This window comes from Gavia stellata, chromosome Z (assembly GCF_030936135.1).
Source record: "Gavia stellata isolate bGavSte3 chromosome Z, bGavSte3.hap2, whole genome shotgun sequence".
In the NCBI taxonomy this organism is placed as follows: Eukaryota; Metazoa; Chordata; class Aves; order Gaviiformes; family Gaviidae; genus Gavia; species Gavia stellata.
Window position 1 is genome coordinate 35,657,200 of NC_082637.1, and position 25,175 is coordinate 35,682,374.

A 25,175-nucleotide genomic window follows, 5' to 3' on the forward strand; every position below is an offset into this window, starting at 1 on the left:
TCAAGAAAATCCAAACGCCTGGAGCTGCACTGTGACCTGTACTTTACACAGCCTGGCAATGAGGCCAGTAAAGGCAACAGTTACCCGAGCACCTCAAACTAATAAAAGTCAAACTTGTACCCACATCAGCCTTGCCTACAGTTACATGTTTTGGGGAGGCTGGTTTTAAAACAGATAAGCTCCCGATCCAGTTTGGAGGCTGGCTGTATCAGGAAGGAGGCGGTGATATGGGGCAGACTGAGTATCCAGCCATCAGGGGGCAGTTTATTCCAAGCGGAAGTACCTAGTGAACTATAGCATCACAGTACCTCACCCACCTCTGCACAGCAAGGGAGCCCTGAGTGGTGGCTGTTTGTGAACAAGGCACCCATAGGCTGCTTTCAGGGTGCTTTCTGTGGACAACCCATCTTAAACCATTTGCTGAGTCACTGTAAACAGCCAGCGCCCACACAGACTCCTGCCCTACCAACACCAGAGTCTTCAAGGACATGCAGTTGGCCGGAAGGAACGGCACCAGGAACCTAAAACAAAGCAAATGAACACACTGGCCACGAACGGGGGGGGGGGGGACACACCACGCACTGCCTCCCACTACAGTTCCTCTCCTGCGCTGGCTCTGGGAACTGGCCTGGGAGGATGTTATCCCCATGCTCCCCCTCACGTTGCCCACAGCTGCACCAGAGACCAGGAAAGGACACCAAAAAACGCTTCCATCTGTTGTGCCTGTTTGCTCCAAAATTTGCCTCTAGTCAGTATGCTCCGGAAGTTGCAGATTGCAGACATTTAAAACACTGAAATTCTCTACAAAATGATAATATTATTGAGCTTAAAATACTATCTATTAAATGTATAAATGATCTGATTTTCAGAAATACAGAGGCACTTAAGATACAAGTACAAATATGTAGCAAGGAAGTGAACAGCTTGTTTAGACCCTTTTGACCACCCTCAGAAAGCAAGATAATTTTGTGTTTACACACATTTGAAAGTTTAGCCTGCAGCTTTTTGATCAAAGTGTTCTTCTACAGCATTCCTTGGCTATATCTCATTTTTCCACTACATTATATAAATGCATACACATTAAAAAACAATGTATTAAACTTGTTCTGCTAACATTTAGGAATGACTAAACTCCTTCACCAGAAAAAAAAAAGTCTCAGTGAGATGGACACTTTACTTTTGTGACAGCAAATGACAGCAAAATCATAGCCAAACAAGGCAAGAGCAACAAAGAATTAATATCCCATTATGCCTTCCCTGCTAAGAGAAAAATGTTTAGTCTTTACTAATAAAACAGGAAACGTGAGAAAAACAGAAAACCATGTTCCTGAACAGGTTACAAAAAATATTAGCTACCTTACCTAGACTTGAATTGCCTTTTGCAATAGTGATTGTCTTCTCATACATGTTCTTGACTGAATTTGGGGTTGTGGAACTTCCCTCCAAAGATACTGGGCATCTCTTTTCCATTAAAAGCACTTGATCCTAACACAAGGGAAAATAACATCAGTTCAGAATAAAAATACGATTGGACATACTGACCTCAACTCATCTTACCTAACACAAAAGCTAGGTGCATAATTAATACAGATTCCTTATACAGACATTGGAAAAGTCAGTCCATCAAAGATCAAACCAACATACATGAGGTTTCTGTTTTCATTCATGTAATACAGCAAATCTACCACAAAGTATGCTTTTGATTGAGGGACGTCAGTTACACTCTTAAAATTAGTGGGATGAATTCAAGGGCTCTCAGACTCATTCACCACAGATGCCTGACAATCTGCCAGTGCTAAAGTAACAAATCTTGTAAGAAATTGCAGCTCTTCTAAGAATTTCTTAATAAATCACTAAAATGGAAGAAAAAAGAAACACATGTCACAGTGACTGTCATATAAAGGAATATTCTGTTTACACACTGTGGCATCCCAGGCCAGTTTGTGAGCTGAACTGCGCAGGCTTGCGCAAACACCAGGATGCAAGTCTTTCACACTACTGCCCCCTGGCTTCCCAGGCCTGGTTTCCAGCTGTGCACCTCCTCCTTGCGTCCATGCCTCTGCAGAGGTTAACAGGGGATAAGAAAAGCCCCCTGGCCTGCCCAGCGGGTACACTGTGGTCCAGCAGTGTCTACTGCTGTGACGTATGAGCCGACTTCTGATACCCCTGTATCACCATCTCTGGGAGATGACTATCTTGATGCCATAATTTATCTCCTGTTTTGGATAGGTCTAATTCCCTACGTTTTGATGTGAGCTACCACATCTGATGGGCATTTATAATCAAACAACCATACAGGGCTGTGGGCCAGTGTCAATTTCTGTAGGAGATTCTACAGTTTAATATGCCTTTCTGTAGTACTTTTTAATTATTATTTAAAAAAAAAAAATCTTTACTTTTCCAGTTGGATCAAGCTGCACGGTAGTAGCAATGCTTGTACTTAGTGCAGATTCTGCTGTTGTTTCAGACTCAGTCCATGTTGCCGTGTTTTCACTTTCCTTTTGGTTGATATCTGAAGCATCCAGAGGTAGAAGATCGTTTTTAGTAAAACCAGTTGTAGTTTCCAGACTATCGCCCACTGTGGGCTTTTGCTCTCTCACTCTCTGATTCAAATTCATGTTGTAGAGGTTCTTGTCAGATACATGAAAATCAGCTGCAGTATTTGAACATTCCTCTCCAACAGACTGTTAAAGACAGGAGACAATGAATAATCGACATTCTTTTGTAATATAATTGAAAAGTACATTTCATGCTACAATCTTAAACAGAAACTAATTTCACAGAACTGAAACAGATTTGTTGTAACATCAGTGTCTTCAGTAGATCCCTACAGGCATTTTACTATAAAATTTACTTGATTCCTCAGACAATTTCTCCTGTTTTAAAATACCAGAAAACAATGAAAATAAAGTTACTACTAAAGGCCAAATTCTAATTTAGTACTTGTCAATAAATCTCCACTAACTTCAGCAAAATAATGTACACTCACACATTCTGAAACTAGACATAACTCCAGCAAGTTATTAAAATTAAAGCATCCAATTGTCTTTCTCAGGCAGAAGAACTTTGAAAGATCAAGGTCTTTACTTTCAAAACATTTAGCAAGCAAAGAACAATTTCAAGCAGCTCAGACAATAAGCATGCAATTTAATCATCCATTTAACTAAGTAGAAACATATTTAGGCATCCCTTCCACACAAAGAGGGAAAAGTAAAAACTCGGTCAAATCTCAACAAAAAATGAACATGAAGGTTTTGAACTGCGACAACAATGAACTACAATGATACAGTTACAGAAGCTTAGGAGTTAGTACTTACTGCAAGTGTATCGATTATGGCTGCAGTACTAGGATTAAGTTCTCTACACAAAATTTGTTCAGACTTTCAAGATTCCAAGGTCCTGCATTTCAAATATTTTAAGGGATTTCAATAATCACAACCTTCTGAAAAAAAAAATCTTCAAATACTCTCTAGCTCAGCTTTCAAAATAAGTAATTTTAAAAACATCTAGGCCATTAGAAATTAGAAAGGTATATCAAGGACTTTGACATTGGACTTAGAGGCTCTATATCAATACTAGGGATTTTTCTCTGACATGTAGTAAAATTTAGTCACAAGAACGTCTACTTCGACCTGTCTTAACTGTTATCCACTGGTCCGAATTCTTCTATTCCTTTTCCAAAAAGTGGAGAAAACATGTTTCCCAGAATTTTGGGATATTTTGCAACAGTTTTTCTGTCAAGGGCTTTAAAATTGGTTTTTCTCATCTTTCACAAAGGGCATACATGCTTGCTCTGTCCCCAGACAATCATCAAAAAAGGTTCACCTGTAAATAATTGGTTTAAGTAACGTCTGAGAAGGTAATTGAGCAAAGCCTAAGTACAACTAATCTGCATGATGTAATAAATGAAATAATTTCCTACCTTTGGGAGAAGAGAACACCAGGACTATAATCTATTTAAATTATTTCATTAGGTTTCAAAGAAAGGTGGGACACCTACTTTGAAGTCTGTTTTGTATCCATTTCCAAATCAGTGAAAACAAGACCCAGATCGTACTCAACATTTATTCCACATGCCATATATACATGTTAAGAGTTCCAGCATATGCTCAGTATTATTTTGTTTCACTTAAAGAAAAGCCAATGCTGTAATTTTTGAAGACAAACATGATTTCAGAAATATGTAACTACAGCAACCGGTGGCCTCCTTACAGCATTTGCAATACTTTGACTTTAAGAGTTTTTTTCATCACCGATTTTAAAAGTGACACCAAAGGCATTTAGAACCTGGCAACTGCCCTGCAGTCAAAAATAGCTGAAATACCACTGCATTCCTCACAGCATCTAATAGCAATTTTTTCATTTTTACAGCATTTCACTTGTGTCAAAAGTCTTCTTTTATGAATATATTTTCTTGCTACATTTACTTTGTGAAGTCACTCATAACTGCAGAATATAAAATGTTACTTGATGAGAACTTAATACTCACTTCATACTGGTGCACAGAGAGGAACACTGAAAAGTCAGGACCATAATCTTTAGAAAAACATGTAAACTGAAGCCGTCTAAGTCAATGCTGAAAATAACTTAAGACTTTCTAGAGCCTCAACGTGATATATAATGTAAATCCAGCCTCTATCTCATAAAACACTTCTGAGCATGCAAAATGCATAATCCATTTAAGTAACAATTACAGAGTTAAACAATGCAATCTGTCCCACTGGCACAGCAGAGATGTGCTCTTCTGTGGATTAGGAGAAACCATTAGAAGATGAATTTAGCTTTCCAACCATTGCCTTGTAAGGGCTGAACATATTCCAGAAGGGATAAAGGGAGTTACTGCAGCTCAGATGTGGAGGAAAAAGCAGCAGCTACTCTATTCAAGACCACAGACTGCAAATCCTGGAAGAAATCCCTACAGTGTTGCTTTCAAAGACAACTGCTAGAAGAAATTACTTGGAAGACTCCGCATTAGTGAAATAAATCTACAGATTGCCAAGAAAAAGAAGCATGAAAAACCATGGAGAGAAACAAAACACCAACTCTTATACAAACAATCAAGTCATTATGGGTATGTGACCAGCAAGAAAAAAGATACTGATCTTTGTAATATTCTTAAAGAACTTATCTTCATTTACTGACTTTAAATAGAAAATATGAGTAATCAGAGGTTTGATATATACAGATTTAATTACAGTATCATTATGAACATTTCATTTAAGAACACAGTAAATGAATTAGCAAACATACTAACTATGAAGCATAAAAGCAAAGCTTAGGATGAAAATTTACTCTTGCTTTTCATACCTAAAATACTGTAGAATAATGCAGTTATTTTGTGTTACCACTCTTTACTATGCTCTGAAGTAATAACAATTAAGTTTTTGTAGCAGACTGCTCACCACAGCTTTAACACTACAAACATCTCACCATACTTCATCTGGCTATACAAAACACAAAGCCAAGCTTTCAACCTTCTAACTGCCTCTCTCTTCAACACAGATGTCTGAAAGACACCTGCACTACCTTAAGCAAAAGTGCATTTTGATCTCATAACAAATAGTGCAGTTTGAACCAGGATGACATAAAACATTTATATCTACTAATACAGCCTTTTCACACATAATCAAAGTTTTTCATCAATAAATCCATCCTCCTTTTTACCTTGGGAGTTGACAACGGAAGAGAGAAGCTGTAGTTCAGCTCACCGCTACAAGCACTGCCACGCAGACCTATCATTGAAGCCTGGAAGACGTCACTCTCTAGCGAATACTGCGATTCAAAGGTGGACTCATCCACTAGATCTGCCTCACCGGAGTCCACCTAACAACAAAAGCAATTCAATCAACCAGGCTATCTGTTACTTTCACACCACATAACTCAAACACATGCACCCCAGCCGCTACATACTGAGACTTCCCTTCTTTTTTTTTTCCCCTCCATGTTTTACATTGAAGTTATATTTGCACAGCACAGTAGGAACAATTTCTGCTTCCAGTTATAATTTGTTACTACACCTTCAGAGCTTGCAAAGACTATCTGAAGTAAAGTGAGAGTCTCAACTGGAATGAGTTGCAGGGCTAAGGCAGGCTGATGCCTGTTAATAGAAGTACAAGGTGTTGGGAGAATTCTGCTGTACTCCCTGCTGTCAAAATTTTTATTTGGGTTTTTTTTTTTCTTTTTAATTTTTTTTTTTTACAGGGATTAGCACTGAAAAAATAATGAGCTTCACTTAGTGCCACCCATTGGGAATGTTCCCTCCACCCAACTTCATAGGTTTGGTTATTTTTAAAAGGGTACAAAAAATAATCTTCTGGAAACTGTTTTTCAATACATTTATAGGAAACATTTATGACACGGTCTTTTATGATTTCCAAGATATTTTACATTTGACAACAAGATTAATATGGACAGTTCTCCTGTCTTACATGAGAAATAAAATTTTAAAAAGACTTCTGGACATGGACATGGGCAGCATTTTTTGCCTTCTTTTTTTTCTTAAACGAAAAACAATTTTTTTCAAGACTCATATACTTTTAAATGCTAGAATAAAATGAAGTCCTAAAAGACTTAATTTATGATGTTTCACATACTACACTTTGATTACAATTTCTTCTCCCCTTGCAGAGCTCAATAAAGTGTATGCTAACAAAAATGATCAGTGAGTTCAGAGCCATAACCATAACATAAACTTGTATGAAGCAGACAAGTGTGCTCATATGCAGAGATGGGAATTAAGTGTTGTTTTTCAGCATCTGTGGTTAATCATACTATGAATTCATTATGTCAGATTCACAACAGCAATAGCAACAATCTGCAGTGATTCAATATATTGATTCCTTTTTGGGGTACAAATGATCCATTTTTTATTGTCTCAACCCTAAAGACTTAACAGCTAATTCAAACTGCTCCTTTGGTGTAACTTACTCTCAGCTCATCTTCTGGAAAATGCAGACTAGTGTTACCAAAGCTATGCCCTAAAAAACAGATTGTGAAAAATGGGGACAGACCTCTAGAATCTGAGTGTAGATTTATCTGTGAAAAACAGTACCTCATGAGTGCACTCTGCAAACACGTCCTCAGCTGGGTGATTCACATTCAATTTCATATTTTGTACCTTTGACAGTTGACAGCATTGACAATTTAACCATATTATTACCTGAGATATTTTTTCATTTTTCTTCCACAATTTTAACTTTTTTGTATGCATCACACATAGAAGTCAAATTTTTAAATACCTAAGTTTTAATCTGATCTTTTCAACACATCTTGAAATTAAAGGACATTTACAACATATGACCTGGCTTCTTCATACTTCTTCTCAATGAACAGGATAAGGCAAATCCTATTATCTAACTACTGTACCAAGGTAACACACTGCAGAAGAAAAACCAAGCAGTCTTGTTTAAAAGCAAGTTATTAAAACCAGCTTGTCAGTTGCAAACCTGAAAAAATAGCAAACATACTGGAATCAGTAATTCAGAGATTTCTGCCTTGGAAGAATCCATTTCAGGTTTTTGATTGGTTTTAATTTTTTTTCTAGTGAATTAAGTTCTGGTGTTTAGTAGAAAATGCTTCCCAACTCATGTCCCCAGAAAATGAGGGCCAAATAACTTCAGTATCAGGCCCAGATCAGTACGCATAACCATTAGAACACACACTCGGAATATATTTATGTTCTGGTTTGGGTTTTTTTTTTTGTTTTGTGTTTGTTTGTTTGGTTTTTGTAGGTCCTATTTCCTTTGCCTTTTTTATCTGAGTTCTTATTGGTAACTTCTGGGCTACATAAGGCACTGAATGCTCAGGTAAGCTGCATTGTTTGTACAAGTGAACACCTTTTGACCTTGCAAATCTCATAATCACTGATTGATGCTGAAGTCTAAAGAATACTATTAGGAGGAAGTGTTGACAGCTTTTGAACACAGACAGCATTCCTTTTAAGGCTGGCTTACATGCAAAAAGAGAGTTCCAAAAACTTTTCAAGGTAGGGAAGTGATGTATGATGATATATAGGCAAAGAGATTTATTTACAAAATAAGCACATGAACATTTCACTACATAAGGCAAGATTTTCAAAGGGATACTCAGTGCATGCAATGAGAAGTGGGTAGCCACGCACTTTTGAAAATCTCAGCAAAATAATTCCTTTTTTTCCAGCAACTAACATATCATAGGCCAGATTCACAGCTCATGCAAACAGCCAAAATCTCCAGATGGCAGTTTCTACTATGTGGGGATCCATCCCAACTATGGTGGATGAGGAATTTGGTGACAGTAAAAAATAAGCATGAACAGTGACAAATCAAACGCTTTCATTACAAAATGCAAAGACTTAAGAAATCTTTGGTAAGTTGGGCCACTAACCAAAGCCAGCTCAGCATGGAAGAGGGCTGCATCAGCTGGCCCCTCCTCCTCAAGTGACTGGGCAATGTAGAAAAAACAATCTTCCTTAGCAGAGACATAGCCCTCCTCTGATGAAAGCTGCAGAAAGAACGAAGGTCTGAGTTGGATGAGTGGCCAGGACACAGGTCATGCTGAGTGCATTATGTGTGGGGGTTTAGAGACACAAATGAATTTCAAATCCAGCAAAGAGTTCATTTCAATCACTGTCACAGCGTTGGGTAGGTAAAGAGACAATTTTTTTTTTTCAAATTTACCTGAACTGATTCAGCTTCATAACTCATTTTACATGCCCAAGTAATGAAAAAGGCCTATCCAGCTAAACCACAGTGCCCACAGCTGAGTCTAAACTAATTTTCAATTTCTGCTCTTACTAATCATATACTAAATCTGCCATCAGAGCTGCCACTAGGGAAAGAGCCTAACAGCAGAGGCCTTTACAACCTTGCTAGGCACAGAGTAATCTTGTTAGCAGGCAGGAAGACTGCATCCACTGTCTGTGTTTTGAGATTGTATCTGCTGGGTGGAACAGCCTCAAGAGGACAAAACATAATTCTGACTATAAAACAGTAGCTTTTTCCAACATAATTTGATGCTAGGTGCATTCATCCAGTACTGCAAAGAAGCCAGTGATTATTCACAATGTCTAATTACTTGGCAAGTGAAATATTACAGTGCAAATGCTGAATGTTTACAAAATGCTGGGAATATAAACAACACCCACACATTTTCTTTTTTGAGTGACATCTTCTTAAGCATGAAAATGTTGATTTGCAAGACATTTTAATGTGTAACACAGAGTCTCCACTACAAAAAACAAATTTAACAAAGCAAGTTAAAAAGTAGTCTGTTACTATGAAAAGGAAAGTTTCTAGTTACTTAAACATCAGCCATTCCCTCCCACTCTCTCCACACAGATCCACCAAGAATGAAAATTTGATATCTGCATCCACAAGGATTAAAAGATTATCATTTCATGAAAAGCAAAAATTAACCCCAAAGACTGCACTTAGGCTTACAAATATAGTGAAAGGTATCTTTTTTGTATGTATAAACTGATGTCATTCTACTGATTTGAATTTAACGTGCCAGGGACCACTAGCGTCCAGGGTCCACTAGCATCCTTACTGACACACTATCTCGGTAACCCTAGGTGTCGTTCAACCTCATTCTTCTAATTGTTTCAGACTACCTTCTAAAATCTAGCCTAAAATTATTTATGGATATACTAAAATAACCAGTTTGAGTTATATGAAATGAAGACTACTCACCGTTCTTTAAACATAAAGTGTGCAGTCTGAATACAAAGACTGCATACGTACTATACCTAGTAAAGCAAAGGAACAGGCAAATTCCAGGCAAACCACAAAAAAATCAACTTTATGTCACCATCTCACACATTCAGAGAATCTTGTAAACTGTATGAAATTATGCCTGGCAACTTGCAGCCCTGAAAGACGATGCTGGTTGCAAGACACTTCTCTGTTTTCTCAGCTGCAAGACAGGTGTGCCAGGTCCTGCAATCACTACACCAGTCATATACTACATAGGCCACTCCTACACACAAGGAGATATAGGAATCTGTTAAAGACAGTTTCTGGATGTTTTGAGCCACCGAGCTGTACCCCAAAGCACACAAAATGCCTGCAGAAGTCAGGATCGTCATGTACCAGCTTAAATGATATGAAAAGTACCCAACAAATTCCCAAATCCTTACAGGCAGTGGTTTGGCAACTCCTATTTTAACTGTTCCTGCTGGTGCTCCTTTCAGTGCTTGTACTGCTTCCTCCAGGCTGCCATTTTCCAAGTTGATATCGTTGACAAACATAAGCCGATCTCCAGGAAGAAGTCTGCCATCTTGCTCGGCCACACCCCCAGGAACTAATGAGCGAATCACAATTACAGTGTTTGCTGGATCAACAGGATCCTAATTCAATAAAAGGAAGAAAAACATTTCATTTTATTAACTTTTTTATGTCTTGAGTGGCTACTTCTTATGAAGAGTTCAGTTATTAAAAAGGTTGGAGCTCTGCTCCAGATGAACCCTCAGCAGACACATACCCTGTCCATACTGCCCATACATTTAGACTTCCACCTATTTTCAATTCTTAAATGTGAAAACTATTACTTCTTTCTAGGTGATGTCCCATTATACTTCCAGCGTAAAATACTGCTAAATTGCAGAGTGCTGTTCATACTGTAATGAGTAATTACACGCCAGAATTTCAAATACTTGCTACTGCAATGACAGCATTGCAGACTTCATCCTCCCTTACACATTCTCTCAGTGGTTTGGGAATACATCTGGGCAGTGCAGCCTGGGTCAAAGTTAAGTCATACACTGTGGTGGAACAAAGGGCTTATTTTCAATAACTCCCTTATACTTCAAGGCACCAGATCTTGCTCAGCTGAGAAAGCACTTTTCAAGAAGCAAGTCCTTGTGCATGCCTAGTTAAACACTTTGTGGGAGACAGGAACATACCAATACAGCACTCTAATCAACAAGACACAAAAAAGTGGTGTTTGCTTTTAAAAAAGAAAACAGCTTTGAAGTCCCCATCCTTCAACACACTGATTTTTATAAAAACACTAGTATTATATACTAAGAACAGGAACATATGATTATGTTGTAACAATTATCACAGGTGCACACATTTTCATGGTTCTTATAGAATTACATTTACAAGGAACATCATTACATGTTGATACTTCCAACACATGGTAATTCACTTGAATGCATGCATGGAAAAAACTGAGAAATGTAACAATGTACCAGCTTTACTGATAGCAAAAGGAAGAGAAAAGCAAACCTACAAACTACCATGCAACTGTAACAAGTTTCCATGCCAACATGTACATATGTGTATTGGGTTTGCATAGCAACATTTTGGTAGCAGTGAGGCTACAGGGGTGGCTTCTGTGAGAAGCTGCTAGAAGCTTCCCCTATGTCCGATAGAGACAATGCCAGCCAGCTCCAAGACAGACCTGCTGATGGCCAAGGCCAAGCCCATCAGTGATGGTGGTAGCATCTCTGTGTTAACATATTAAAGAAAGGGGAAAAACAACTGCTCAACAGCAGCTGGAGAAGAGAGGAGTGAGAATATGTGAAAGAAACAACTCTGCAGACACCAAGGTCAGTGAAGAAGGAGGGGGAGGAGGTGCTTCAGGCACTGGAGCAGAGATTCCCCTGCAGCCCCTGGTGAAGACCATGGTGAGGCAGGCTGTCCCCCTGCAGCCCATGGAGGTTAACGGTGGAGCAGATATCCACCTCCAGCCCGTGGAGGACCCCACGCTGGAGCAGGTGGATGCCCAAAGGAGGCTGTGATCCTGTGGGAAGCCCATGCTGGAGCAGGCTCCTGGCAGGACCTGTGCACCCGTGGAGAGAGGAGCCCACGCTGGAGCAGGTTTGCTGGCAGAACTTGTGACCCTGTGGGGGACCCACGTTGGAGCAGTCTGTTCCTGAAGGACTGCACCCATGGAAAGGACCCATGCTGGAGCAGTTTGTGAAGAACTGTAGCCTGTGGGAAGGACCCACATTGAAGAATTTTGTGGAGAATTGTCTCCCATGGGAGGGATGCCATGTTGGAGCAGGGGAAGAGTGAGAGGAGGAAGAAGCGGCAGAAATGACATGTGATGAATTGACTGTAACCCCCATTCCCTGTCTCCCTGTGCCGCTCGGGGGGAGGAGGTAGAGAAAATAGGAGCGAAGTTGAGCCCGGGAAGAATGGAGGGGTGGGGGGGAAGGTGTTTTTAAGATTTCATTTAATTTCTCATTATCTTACTCTGATTTTGATTGGTAATAAATTAAACTAATTTCCCCATGCCGAGTCTGTTTTGCCCGTGACGCTAATGGTGATTTACCTCCCTGTCCTTATCGTGACCCATAAGCTTTTTGTTATATTTTCTCTCCCCTGTCCAGATCAGGGAGTGATAGAGCAGCTTTGGTGGGCACCTGTTGTCTAGCCAGGGTCAACCCACCACAATCTGAAAGGTTGCACAACAACAAGGCAGCACCTAAAACCACAGGACTTGGAGACTGATGAAAGCTAGTGTGAGAGAGAGGCATTGAGGGAGGGAAGGACACCAAGACGACCCTTAACACTTCATGGCAGTTAATGCAGTAAGAAAAATGCCATGGAGCAATAAAACACTTCACAAGTGGAAATACAACTAGCATTGCTGGAGATAGTGCTTAAGCCGGAACACTAATATCTTCCTCACTAATTTAACAACAAGTATTTACACTGTCACTTTAGATGACACTGCATGACACGTTTTTTGAAAAAAATCACCTCTCTAATGGATGTGATAGTCTTCCCTGGGTTAAGAAGTTATGTAGACTTTCCTACAGGCCTGCCGTTGTATAAAACATGAGGAGTGTGTTGGTATGAATGTAACTGTCCTTAATTTTAGTCACTGTTCATTGAAAATTAATTGAAAATTTGATGGAAACAGCAAAATACAAAGATAAATCTCACTGTAAACTTATTGTTCACAGTCTTAGATGAAAGCAGAAACTTCAGTGACAAAATGAAATGTTTCAACCACATCTCAAAGGAGAGAACATAGGACAAATCACAAATATTATATCAAAAAAAGGTAAGTTTCAGAAAGCTGACTACAGCTGTAGGATGTAATCAAACTCACATTTGCAAAATATATAAAACAATTTAAGGTACTTCCCACAACCCTTCAGTATTACCATCCATAAACAAAATTCAGTCACTAACCACACAGGTAATCACCATTTGTGTCAACAATTCAGAAGAGGCTGAAGCAAAAATGTACTTTACTTTGTGCTGATGCAGACTCCAAACACTCAGGCTCAGCTATGGTGTCTCACTGCAGAGCATTGTGAGTAACACATTAAAGAGTAATCACTGTTTCATAAAACAGATACTTGACTATGCCTGTATCCTTCAGATTATTAAACTACACTGCTCTTTACTTTTATCAGTGTGCAAATGCAAATACTAATGAGGCATAGATCAATTCTAAGCAGTGCCCTGTGGGCATAATTTCCACCTGGAAGTGACCTCCAGATGCAAATTTATATACTGTTAGGGACCAGATCCAGCAGAGACCTGGGAGGAGACCGGGTCCTGCAGCACCACCAACCAGCTGGGGAAAAGCCTACGCTGACCACAGGGAGAAATTACTTGACTTTTAACAGGATAAAAATCATTCACTGTGACAAATGGGACCAGGAGGAACATTTGTTCTGACATCCTGACCAAATGCAGGCAGGAGACAGGCACTGAGCTGTTCACTGGGACACACCAAGAATCACAGCTTGAGATACCCAGGAATTTTGAAGTCAAATACAAGATGAATGAATAGGGGCACGTCCTGGACAGACAGCAGCTAAGGAAGCGATTTCAGAATTGCAATTCTGGATTTTAGTAAATCCTGCTTTAAGGATCTAAGTCGTTTATTGGATCTTGCCCTAAGCACCTCACGGCAGGTGCAAAATACATGGCTAAATGCCTGAACATTCTGACTACATCATTCACTGCCCCTGGGGCACTAGCAGATGAGCTTTCTGAAGGCCCTAATATATTACGTATTATTTCTTTTTCTGGACCAGTACTACCATTATCATTAGAACCTGTAGTCTTAATACAGTAAGAGGAATAGCTAGTGGGATGCCTACCAGTAGCGACATCCATTTAGCTTTACTATATTGCTTGGTTTCCATTAACATTCATCCTTAAAATACGTATTTAGATCCCATTGCGAGATCCAAACAATACAAAGTATTTGGTCCTCTGCTCAAAGAAACGAGTGCAGAAGTTACCTGGTAGTCCAATATGCTAAATCCAAGTCCCATACTTCCTTTCTCCAGCTCAATGTGCTGTACTTCTGTTTCCCACATTGCCAAGGATGAGCTTTGCACTTCTTCCATACTCTGACCCTCATCAGCTATTTCCAAAGCTGTTCCCTCTGTGTCCGAGGAGCCGATGAATCCAAGTTCTATGTGAGCCTGAGAAAAAACAGTGAATGTTCACCGATAAGATGTAAAAGTTTGTGAATCTGCAGAGACAAAACTCAGTTTTTATCTTGTTCTTGGTGAACAAAGTGATGTTTCTCTAAACACAGAGAAAGTGCAAGTACTCAGCAGAGTTAACAAGTCTAATAAAGCTAGCATAGAATTCACATACCCTTGTAACAAAATAGCTCTGCTGCGAGTCTGCAAAAGTACTCACTGGAAAAAAATATTTACAAAATGGAATTTCTGGCAAATTAAAAACTTCAGAAAACTTCATTAGTACATGTATTCAAATATACAGGAAATACCTGTTATTAAATGGTATGTCTAAAAATATGCCTTGATCTAGACATAGTAGCACTGACAGGAGCCAGAACATTTGAAAAAACAGGCAGACGCATATATGTTATTCTCTTCCCTTCATTTCATAGAAAAGCTTATCAACAATAAGCTGAATTTGGTGCCTTGCCCAGAGGTCAGAATTAAATGTGCCTCTTTTCATACAAATGCTATTGCTTTGCATACTATACTGCAGACCATTCCTACATGTTTAGTACATCAGGCTGCCCAGAGCTTTGCAATTCTGAATGACAGAAGTGTGTCTACCAGCGAATGCACACGCAGCTCTGCGCAAACACAAACCCAGAAAGCAAAGTTCAAAACCAGATTAAACACATTCAGATTCTAAAGAACATATGGTTCAGTTTGCCATACCCCCACGGCCCACCTGCAGAACAGAGGTTAAGTACTTGGGTAGATAGACGTGTCCCAGAATATTTCTGCCCATGACCTACCAGGATTGACATCCTCTGGTTGGCCTAAAGTACAGTTGATGAACATAATTTGCCTTTTTCTATTTATCTGGTTCCAAGTCCCAAAACATTAAAATGTATTTTCTAATCTTGTACAAGAACTTCATATGTTTTTTCTCAAGGAAACAGTCATTTTCTCTGTGATTTTTTTAACACAGAATACCTTTTCCGTGAGCTGAACCTCAGATAGACTTAGACTCTCCAGTACTTCTGGGTGAGTGACGGGGGGAGCTACCGGACGACAGCACACCATTGTCACCTTAATAGGCAGTTCTTTCAAGATACTGACCACATCCTTGTGGTTTTCTCCAAGCAAAGAGATCTCATTCACCTCAATAAATAAAGAATACACAATGTTTAGAAGTACAATGAACAAAAATGATTTAAAAAAAAGCCCAACACACATCTGATTTAAAAAAAAAAACCACACACTAATGGACATTGTCAACCTTTAATTTCTACTCAATATGGTGCTCAGAATCAGCACCAAGATAAGTTTTAAACTGAATGGACAGTCTCATGAATTGCGTGATGCCACCCTACAAACCCCACATACTCTGTCATTTCATGTTTCTTGCATTCATGAGAACCAAATTCACATTTTAATTCTAAGAAAATTATTTAGAAAAGTAAACAGGTGTTTAGTCCCTTCACTGTGTAAGGATATTCCTATTAAATCTTAATGCTTTTGATAAATATTCTTATATAGCTAACTATACAGTGACCTTGAACCGTATCTGAAAAATCAGCTATCAGCTGAGAAATGCATGAAGCATATGCATTCAAATAAATATGTGTAAGTACATTTGAAGTAACTGCTCAAGCATTTCTGGTTATGACTGGTATGCAGTTAGATATGCTACGTTCCCAAAGTCATAACCTGTGAGAAGCAAGTCACTGCTCAAAAACCTTACTGAATGCAGGCTAAGGTAGCATTTTTTCTTACTTCCAGCAGCTCGTCTCCACTGAACAGCTTTCCGCTTCGTCCAACTGGCCCCTCCGGTAAGATGGATCTGATGAAATGATGTCCCACTGTAGCTTCAAGGCTTATTCCTAACCCACTGCTTTCGCTAAATTTGTTAACTACAGCCACCTAAAATAAGATTAAGAAGTTGTTACTTTTGACATATTTACAGCTGTACCTGTTACATTCCTTTTCAACTTACATACAATGAGGTGGATATTCCAGAAGTGAGAAACCAGAAATATTGTCATGTGTAATGCAGACTTTCAGACTGCAAAAGCATCCAAAGTTACTAGCTTAGGTTTTTCAACCATGCTGAGGGAAATAACAACTCCAGCTTAAAAGAATCCAACTTTAACTTCCCAATACGTTGAAAAGCATTGAGAGGGAAAAACAAAGACCAGATAAAAACTAAAATCTGCAGGCTACATTTAGTGCAAGTTGCACAACCACAAAATAGTAGACTATTCTGGAAAGGAAACTACTGTTACGGATTCATGGAGTGTTATCCAGGAATCACAACAGACCAAAACACCCTGTCTGGAGTAACACAACTATGTAGCCCCATGCATGTGGAGAGCATTACAGAGCATTACAGACCTACTCTTTTACCTGCATTTATGTGGTGCTTCAAAATCTTACACAAGAACACTAAGAAAAACCCTTTAAGCACAGAAACTGAAACACAGCCCAATCCAATATTATCTATGCCAGATGGGGAAGACATCTGCAAATCATTTGTGTAAAAATGTGACAAATGCTTGGGTCAGGGGACAGTCAGGCAAAACCTGAAATTTTGATCACATACCGCTTTAGCATAAACAAGTAGGAATTGTATATGACAACAATATATCTAATAATACATACTTTTGCAGAGACTACAGCTCCAGCATATAATATTGAAATAAAGTCCTAAACTCAGATACTGCTTTTCAACTGTATCTAAAGTAAGTGTCCTATGCATTATTTAGATTATTACATCAAACAGTTCATTCAGTATGCACAATGGGTAGGACGTTTCAAGCACTAGCTTCAAATTCTGGCTAATGAAGGGAGCTTTGAAGTTCACTTTAAATATTTTTTTTTTCCTCTAATACATATTTTTCCTCCTGAAGCTAGGAAATCTGTGAAACAATACTCATAGGCACAGTAACTTAAGAAGCCTATGATTATTTTGCTAAAATCAATACAGAAAAATATAGATCTATATTCAAAATTTAAATTCAAAATAAAAGAATCTCAACAGATTAAGAAGTATATGTATGATTTTTATAAATAAACGAACAAATTCAATACAAACTTATTTGTATCTGTTAACAATATAACAGGTGGACAGATCAAAGGGCATTTAGTAATAGTAATCAAAGTTTACCTACCACTATTTCATAATTCGAACCCATAATTCTCTGCCACTTTGCCTTCACAGCTGCTTCTTCTGTAGTAGTTAGCTGGAAATCTAAAAGTTATGTCTGAGATTGTTATAGAACATCTTGAAACACAAGGTTGAAAAATAAGTGAAAAGAATGGAAAGAATGTAAAGAAGATACTTTGTAACAAATGCACCTGGCATTTAGACATATTAAAAATTGTCTCCACTAGCTAACCATAAAGATTAACACAAGGATGAATTCTAGGAAAATAGAATAGAGTGCCAAAATAGTACCCTAAGGCTGACCTGCCTCATTATAATGTGAAAGCCACACCTCCTAGTTAGAAAAAGCCCCCAACCCTAGTAAGTCCCCTACTCTCTAGGCATGGGTAGTGAATTAGAAGAGAACTATGTCTTTAAGATGAAGTAAGAAAGTTACTAACCAATACTTAGTTAAGGGGTGGGACCAGTGGGTGTAACTAACTTTGTTAACTCTTTTAAATACTTGTCATGATTTCAATGGGGTACCCATATCTGCACATTTACATAATAAAAGAAAATACCTTGACTCTATGTGTAAATTGGGCAATACACACCGGGTAATGAACCCAAGTTTTGGGACAACAAGACTACTGTGACAAAAAGTAAAACGTCCTGTCTATTCCTATAACTGATACAGTATATGGACCATGCAAGACTACACAATCATTCCCATGATGCCAGTACTCTCTTAAATATGACTAAAAACTTGACATGTTTTGTCTCACCAGGCTTGGGTTTACCAGAGGAAAAACTTGCAAAATAGTATTAGATCCCACCCCCACAAAACTAACCATGTATTTTGAAAGACATGAAGTTCAGTCAAAAAGTTTGGTGTGAATGGCTGGGAACAAAGGACACTTATTTAAACTAGCCTCAGCGTTGAGTGAATTTAATGCAACTTTACAAGATAATGGGCACAAAGCAAATGAAAAAGTTACATGCATGCCCCATGCATTTGTTAAACCAGACTGCATGTGGGCTGATCAGATTGATTCAGGGGCATGGCCGAAATACTTACATATGTGATACTGCATACTGATCCTTTTGGACAGACTCTGCATTTTACAGAAAGTGTCCAAGGAAAGTTTTCAAACAAAATCTGCAGGTTTTATACTTTATGAGCACAATTGTAAAAGATTTTTTGAAACTGTAGGCCCTAGTGGGCAGTGAGAGAATTCAAGTCCTAGCTCTTTTTTCTTTTTTTTTTTCCCCCGGTTAGATTCACATATATGCACTCATACAATGAGAAAAAATTCTAATAGATAAAAATGAGCAGAAATGAAATTGGAAGGGAAGGAGGGGAGAAAATTAATGATGCTGTGAAAAATACAATGACAGGCTGGGCAGCAAACTGCAGCAACTCTTAACTTGATTGAAAGTTTATCTGCAGGATGAAAAAACAGAGAAATGCTTTCCTCCTGCTCATTTTCTCCTCATTCACACTGTTTAGATTCTAGGGCAGGAAGCAATAAAAAGCAGTATTTAGTTACAACAGTCAGCAAACACAGCAGATTTAACAGTCTCCTACATATTCAAGGTCCATGGTCTGTGCTGTTCCTACAGCAAGTATCAAAATAAACTCTTCAGATCTGAATGCTCATCACGGGTGAAAACTAGAATCTTCATTACAAGATCAAGTTCCCAACGCCCTCTGACTTTTAGTAAGAATTTAAAGTGACTAACAGCCTCAGACAGTGTTTCAAATCTAGTCATTGCTCAGAAACATTACTAGAAATAAAGTCACGTGTTGTGTGGCATTCAAATACGACAATACTCTCCCTAAAGCAGAGCCCTTGCAGTATCTGAAGGGAAGGTGTTAGAAAGAAATTATTCAGCTATTCAGGATAATGGAAAGCATGAGTTATGAAAAGATACATATCACAAAACTCATATGGGTGATGTTTTTCAGTTCCGTTCTAGCTCTGGAGGCAGGAAAATGTTAGAAAACACATCAAGTGCTGACTCACTCTGGAAAACATATCACCACATAGGACTTCTGAAATGCAGCACACTGCCCTAACAGCTCAAAAGGGAACAGAAAATAGCCATTAGAAAACAGGAATTTCCACAAAGAGTATGGGAAATATCAGAGCATACCAGTGCACCAGAACTGAGTGTATTTCAAACATTAACAGAAAACACAGACTGAAATGAATGCAAGCTCAGGAATTTGTGAAAAGGAAGTTTAGCAGAAGAGGTAGAAGTCCTAGGAACTGCAGCTGGCAGCTGCAGGCAGCTAGAAAGATAAGGCATATTGGAGAACGAGGAGGGAAAATGTTTAATACACAACTAGGCTAAAAAGAGTAGATATACAAAACTAGACTAAAAAGAGGGCTGAGCATGTAGCAAAAGCAGACTGCTTCATGTGACATCTTTGACACATAATTATTTTCAGAGACATACAGTAGTCAGTGATCCTACAGCACTCAAGAATACATGCATACATGTATGATTACTTTCACTTTCTAGCTGTACCTCAGCTACACAGCACACAGGAGGTGGAAAGGCCCACAAAACACCTGCTCTTTGTGTAAGAACACCCAAGTGCATTTTCACAGAATAAAATATTAAATGTTGCGAACCTGTTTCCTGTTGTTTCATGTCCTCTCCAATATTTACCGCACTGGCACTGCATGGCAGTGATGGGGATCCCTGTTCTATTTCACTGTTACCTGGAAAAAGAAGAAGTATTTTCAACTATTTTATGTGTTGTAATATTCATCAAGCTCACAGGCATGCCTCAGGGCACTGATTCTGTCTTTCATGGGACTTCAGAGGATCCATATTTGCCAAATGGAATCTGGCATGAGGGGCCCAGAAGAAATGCCGTATTTTAAAGACATTTTATCTTCTGTTAATGTTTTGCCTTCTCCAGTGAATTTTTCAATGAAACAAGAAAAAAAAAGCACAACTATCAGTAGCTGCATCTCTATGATTGAAAGAAAAGTTACTGGAAGACATAAATATAACATTCTTTAGCATCTTTGTATTACCTTTTTTTTTTCCTTCCTCTTTTTTCCGTTGTGCAATTCTGGAAGCTGACAGTGAAAAACTAAAATGCTTGGAGACCTTTATACCTGACAGACTTTTCACTTGTAGAAAGCCTCTCCTACCACAGAGTTCTGTTAGGTATGTTGCTGGCTGTCAGCTGTCTTGAACAGCTCTAGGCTGGAGAACAGCATTTTCTGAGCTTTTCCTCTGTAATTTTTGCTAAAGGTGGGAATGAGAGGATGCCATACAGATAACATACTACTGGGTCTTTCAAAATCTTGTGCGAGGTGGAAATTCTGCCTCAGTCTATGAGTTGTGATATACTTGTGCTGACATCAACCTGTAACACAAGTAGCTGAAAAAAATCTGTTTGTGCATCCAGCCTCTGTGCAGATATTCTGTTAAAACACACTGACTTTCAAGATCTGGCACACAGACTTCAAGATGTGCAGAGTATAAGATTAAGCTTCACTCATCTCAGCAGCAGCAAAATTAATATTGGTCATTGGCTTCTGAACTTTGTACACATACAGTTAATGCCCTATCAGATTATTAATAACCTCTAGATATAGGCCACTCATCTCATACCTCAAGCTTGTGACACTGACACACAAGAGTGAAAGGAACCGACACTTGCTTTTGCTCATTGTGAAGGGTACCTCGTTGCTTGCTCTTGAATGCAGCTCTCACCCTTGAGCATGAATAAAACATTCACTGCCTTGTTACCATTTGAAGATTTGCAGCATCAGAGTCTTGAAGCAATTCAGCCAGAAGTGCAATGCAGTGCGAGGCTTTCAACACTCATTTTGAAAATGTAGCAAATAATACCACTGTGTCTAAAAGATTAATCAAACCATAGTAGACCAAATTATCCCCTTACATCCAGCAGCTCTGCCATCAGTAATAGCTACCCAGAATTAATCTAGTCCATTTTATTTCCAGTTTGCAATTGAGAAGAAAAATGTTTCAAGCCAGCTTTAAAGCAAAGCCAGTTTTAATTACCTTTGGCTGTGCTACTATCCATTGTTTGGAACAGTAAGTTCTTTTCAACAGCAGCACTGAAGTCCTCCTGGGGCTGAATATGATTTTCCTGCTTAAGTCCTCTTCTGATCAAAGTGAGCCGAACTGTTTGTCCCGTGTGCCGCAAAACATCAACTGCTTGCTGGTTCGTAAAACCCTGAAGATTTGTTCCATCCACCTGCAGGATTAAGCAGCTTTTCAGCCCGCAAGACACCACCCAAAAAAAAAAAATATCCAGGGCAAAATAATATGGTGAGCTCTCAGTATCTGTTAGCCCAAGCACAAAGCAAGCGGAGGAACAAGAACAAAAACCTGGACAGCTTAACAACATTGGAAACACTAAGCACGTTCACTGGAGTACCCAACAGCTAGGTAACAACCAGTACCACAGCAAAGTGGGGAGAAAAGTTTTGAGTGCCCACCACAGTGGGGCCAGGCAGATCCGCTTTGCGAGGCAGGAGAGGACACAGCACATGCTGTGCTGGGCATGTTGTACAGCCTGCCTGCTCGACTGCTTCAACCATGCCCACCTCGGAGGAGAAAATACTGGGTGAACAAACCAACACGCCATTGCCAGGAGAGCTGGGGAGAGTGGGGAGAGACACATCCATCTACTGTGGTAGATAGAACTACAGAGCGCAGCCATTCTGAGGCCAAATAACCCCAGACACAGTGAAGTCTACTACTGAACACCATGAAGTCCAATTTCCCAGTCAACTGTCCCAGCCAGCCAGATGTTATCTCTGGTCCATCATTTTACTATTCTACAGAACGAGACTTTGGCCTCTTCTGTTTGAAGCTACCCCATTATCTCATTAACTCAGGGTTTTTTTCTGAAACTCAAGACTTCAGCATTGCTCAATTTCACCCCATTATCCCTGGTACACCCCACTTCTCCCTGCAAACTCCATATTATCCTATTCTTTCTCCGTCTCACCCCTCAGCACCTTTAATTTCTGAAATACTTCTAACAATACTATATTCTGTAGTTGTTTCAGTCTATCTATACAACACACATATTCCATTATTTTAATTCTTCCTGCATGAAGAATGACTCCCCCTGGACCCTTAATCATTTTGGTGCCCTTCTCTGAACTTTCTCCACTCTGGTGCTCTTCTGAATATAAAGTAATTAAAAATGAGCTGGGGTTATTTAATTTTTCCTCCACACTTAAGCAAACAACATTTAAAAATGTTTATTATTCTTTTGTCTGAGGTCACTCAAATCTTTTTCTCCTTCTGCATCTGCAGTAGAAGAAGAAATCAAACTTTGGAATAATCAATTTTAGTCATTTGTACTCAGCTTTTAAATGACTATAAAATACATACATACTTCCACATACAAACATGCAGGCACATTTGTACTTGGGGAGAAAGACCATAACTTGTTCTTAGTGCTGCCTTCACAAATGCAAGGCCAGATCTATGACAGCCACAAAAACACAGTTCCTGCATTCATGACCTGATTTTCAACACACGACTAACATTTTATGCATGAAAATATTTTCTTCTTTCTCTGAGCATCTAAACCTTTAGTGACATACTTTTAAAAATAATTTTGAAAACAGTTGCTTAATTTGAACAAAAAATTGAAACTTTGCCTTCACTAAGCAGTCTCAAAGCTCCTACTGATAAAATATACACATACAACACAGATTTTCTTAAGAAACACAAGTTACACACAGGTAGTATAATCAGAAAGATAATGTGATTGAATACTCAGTCAAAAAAAGGACTTACCATTTCAACACCAATCCTAAATGTTTTAAACATGTACTATATGAGCATTTCTTTACAACTTAGAGAAGCAGAGTTTTGCAGACAAATGATCTCATTTCTTTCTGTGTTTACTTACAACGATAATTTGATCTCCCACATGGATTCTGCCATCATGTTCAACAGCACTGCCTTTTGTAATGCTTTTCACAAAGATACCAGAAGGTTCTGGGACGAAGAAAAAGAGAAAAACAAATTAACTAATTTATTAAGAAAAAATTTATATAATGCAACAATCTCCAAATAATGCCACCAGCCAAAGGGAGAAAAAAGAATGAAAACAATTTCCAGGGAAGATAAGGAAAGAATCATCAAAAAAGTATGTGCTTTAAGTAAAACATATATATTATTATTTTCCTAAAGGATGTGTCTGATTAATGTCAGCTTGCATTGGACCAGATTTTATTCAAAATCTTACAATGCTAAGTTCCCAATTCTTGCTGCAAAAGAAGAAATATTCTAACTTATCTTAATCTAAATGTTTAAACCAACATTGACAAAAAACGTATCTCTGACTCTTGGTCAGATGTAAAACTGCAGGACAGAAAATTCAGTTTCAGTACACTAACCTGGCAAATTCTGTATTTTCTATATACTTAATAACTGCTTAAGAAAATGCATGCTTGGGTAACCAAATGCAGAAAATTATAAGCAATCAGGACTACAACTTACATTTGAACCAGCTTTTAACTACAGCTGTAAGTCAGTATTTGATTGAATAAAAAAAGAAAAAGACACAGAAGAAAAAAAAAGAAAACCAAACCCCAAAAACCAGAACCATTTTAGACAGTTACCAATTTTGAATCAGAAGGAGAATTCATATATATAACATACCTACAGAAGGGACATTTTACAAAAAGAAATCCCTTTCAGGAAAAACACACTGGAATTTGAAACAACTTCAACACCTCATTAAAGTGAAAATTTATGGAGTTCCTACATGCACGTTTTGCACAGTATAAATGAAATCGAGAAAAATACTAGCATTGAACCTGAAATCAGGTCTGAAGGTCACAGGCCTGTAACATCAGTATCAGAAATCTTAACGGAACCTACTTTCTCTCAACAAATGTTCCAACTCTATTAAATGAATACATTTGATGGAAGATAATCCACTACAAAATGGGTTTTAACAGCTGTCAAGACACCCCAGTGCCTCCAAAGACCTGAAACTCACCTTTTACTGGGCCTCAATATGACAAAAGTTAGCAGGAAGAAGGGCTAAACCTATGTTTTGCTCTAATGACTATATTCAGCTTAGGAAGAATAAGACTACAAATATATTTAAGTCATGACATCGACAATTATCACAGAATCACAGAATCACTAAGGTTGGAAAAGACCTTTAAGATCATCAAGTCCAACCATTACAAAAAAAAAAAACCAAAAAACCAAAACAAAACAAAAAAAACCCCACCTCCCACCAAAACAAAAATCAAAACAAAACACACCACCCACACAGAAAAAACCACCCACACCACACAGCACCATGCCCATCAAGCCACGTCCCACAATGCCACATCCACATGCTCCTTGAATACCTCCAGGGAGGGTGACTCCACCACCTCCCTGGGCAGCCTATTCCAATGTTTCACTACTCTCTCAGTAAAGAAATTTTTCCTAATATCCAGCCTGAACCTCCCCTGGCACAACTTGAGGCCATTTCCTCTTGTCCTGTCACTAGTCACTTGGGAGAAGAGGCCAACACCCACCTCTCTGCAACCCCCTTTCAGGTAGTTGTAGAGAGCGATGAGGTCTCCCCTCAGCCTCCTCTTCTCCACACTGAACAACCCCAGTTCCCTCAGCCGCTCC

At 38.8% G+C, this 25,175-nt stretch overlaps 1 protein-coding gene across 1 annotated transcript in view; it reads right to left on the reverse strand.

Moving 5' to 3' along the window:
• The window catches only part of MPDZ (multiple PDZ domain crumbs cell polarity complex component), an 88,020-nt gene that overhangs the window by 40,970 nt on the left and 21,875 nt on the right, over positions 1-25,175 (reverse strand). Inside the window, exons 9-20 of the mRNA XM_059833267.1 lie at positions 23,443-23,531; positions 21,570-21,765; positions 20,159-20,248; positions 17,542-17,621; positions 16,148-16,294; positions 15,365-15,532; positions 14,198-14,383; positions 10,118-10,327; positions 8,365-8,481; positions 5,665-5,823; positions 2,397-2,684; positions 1,362-1,485 (exon numbers count right to left, since the gene is read on the reverse strand). Coding sequence (XP_059689250.1) covers positions 1,362-1,485; positions 2,397-2,684; positions 5,665-5,823; positions 8,365-8,481; positions 10,118-10,327; positions 14,198-14,383; positions 15,365-15,532; positions 16,148-16,294; positions 17,542-17,621; positions 20,159-20,248; positions 21,570-21,765; positions 23,443-23,531 — 1,854 coding nt within the window. The remainder of the gene's footprint in view (positions 1-1,361; positions 1,486-2,396; positions 2,685-5,664; positions 5,824-8,364; positions 8,482-10,117; positions 10,328-14,197; positions 14,384-15,364; positions 15,533-16,147; positions 16,295-17,541; positions 17,622-20,158; positions 20,249-21,569; positions 21,766-23,442; positions 23,532-25,175) is intronic.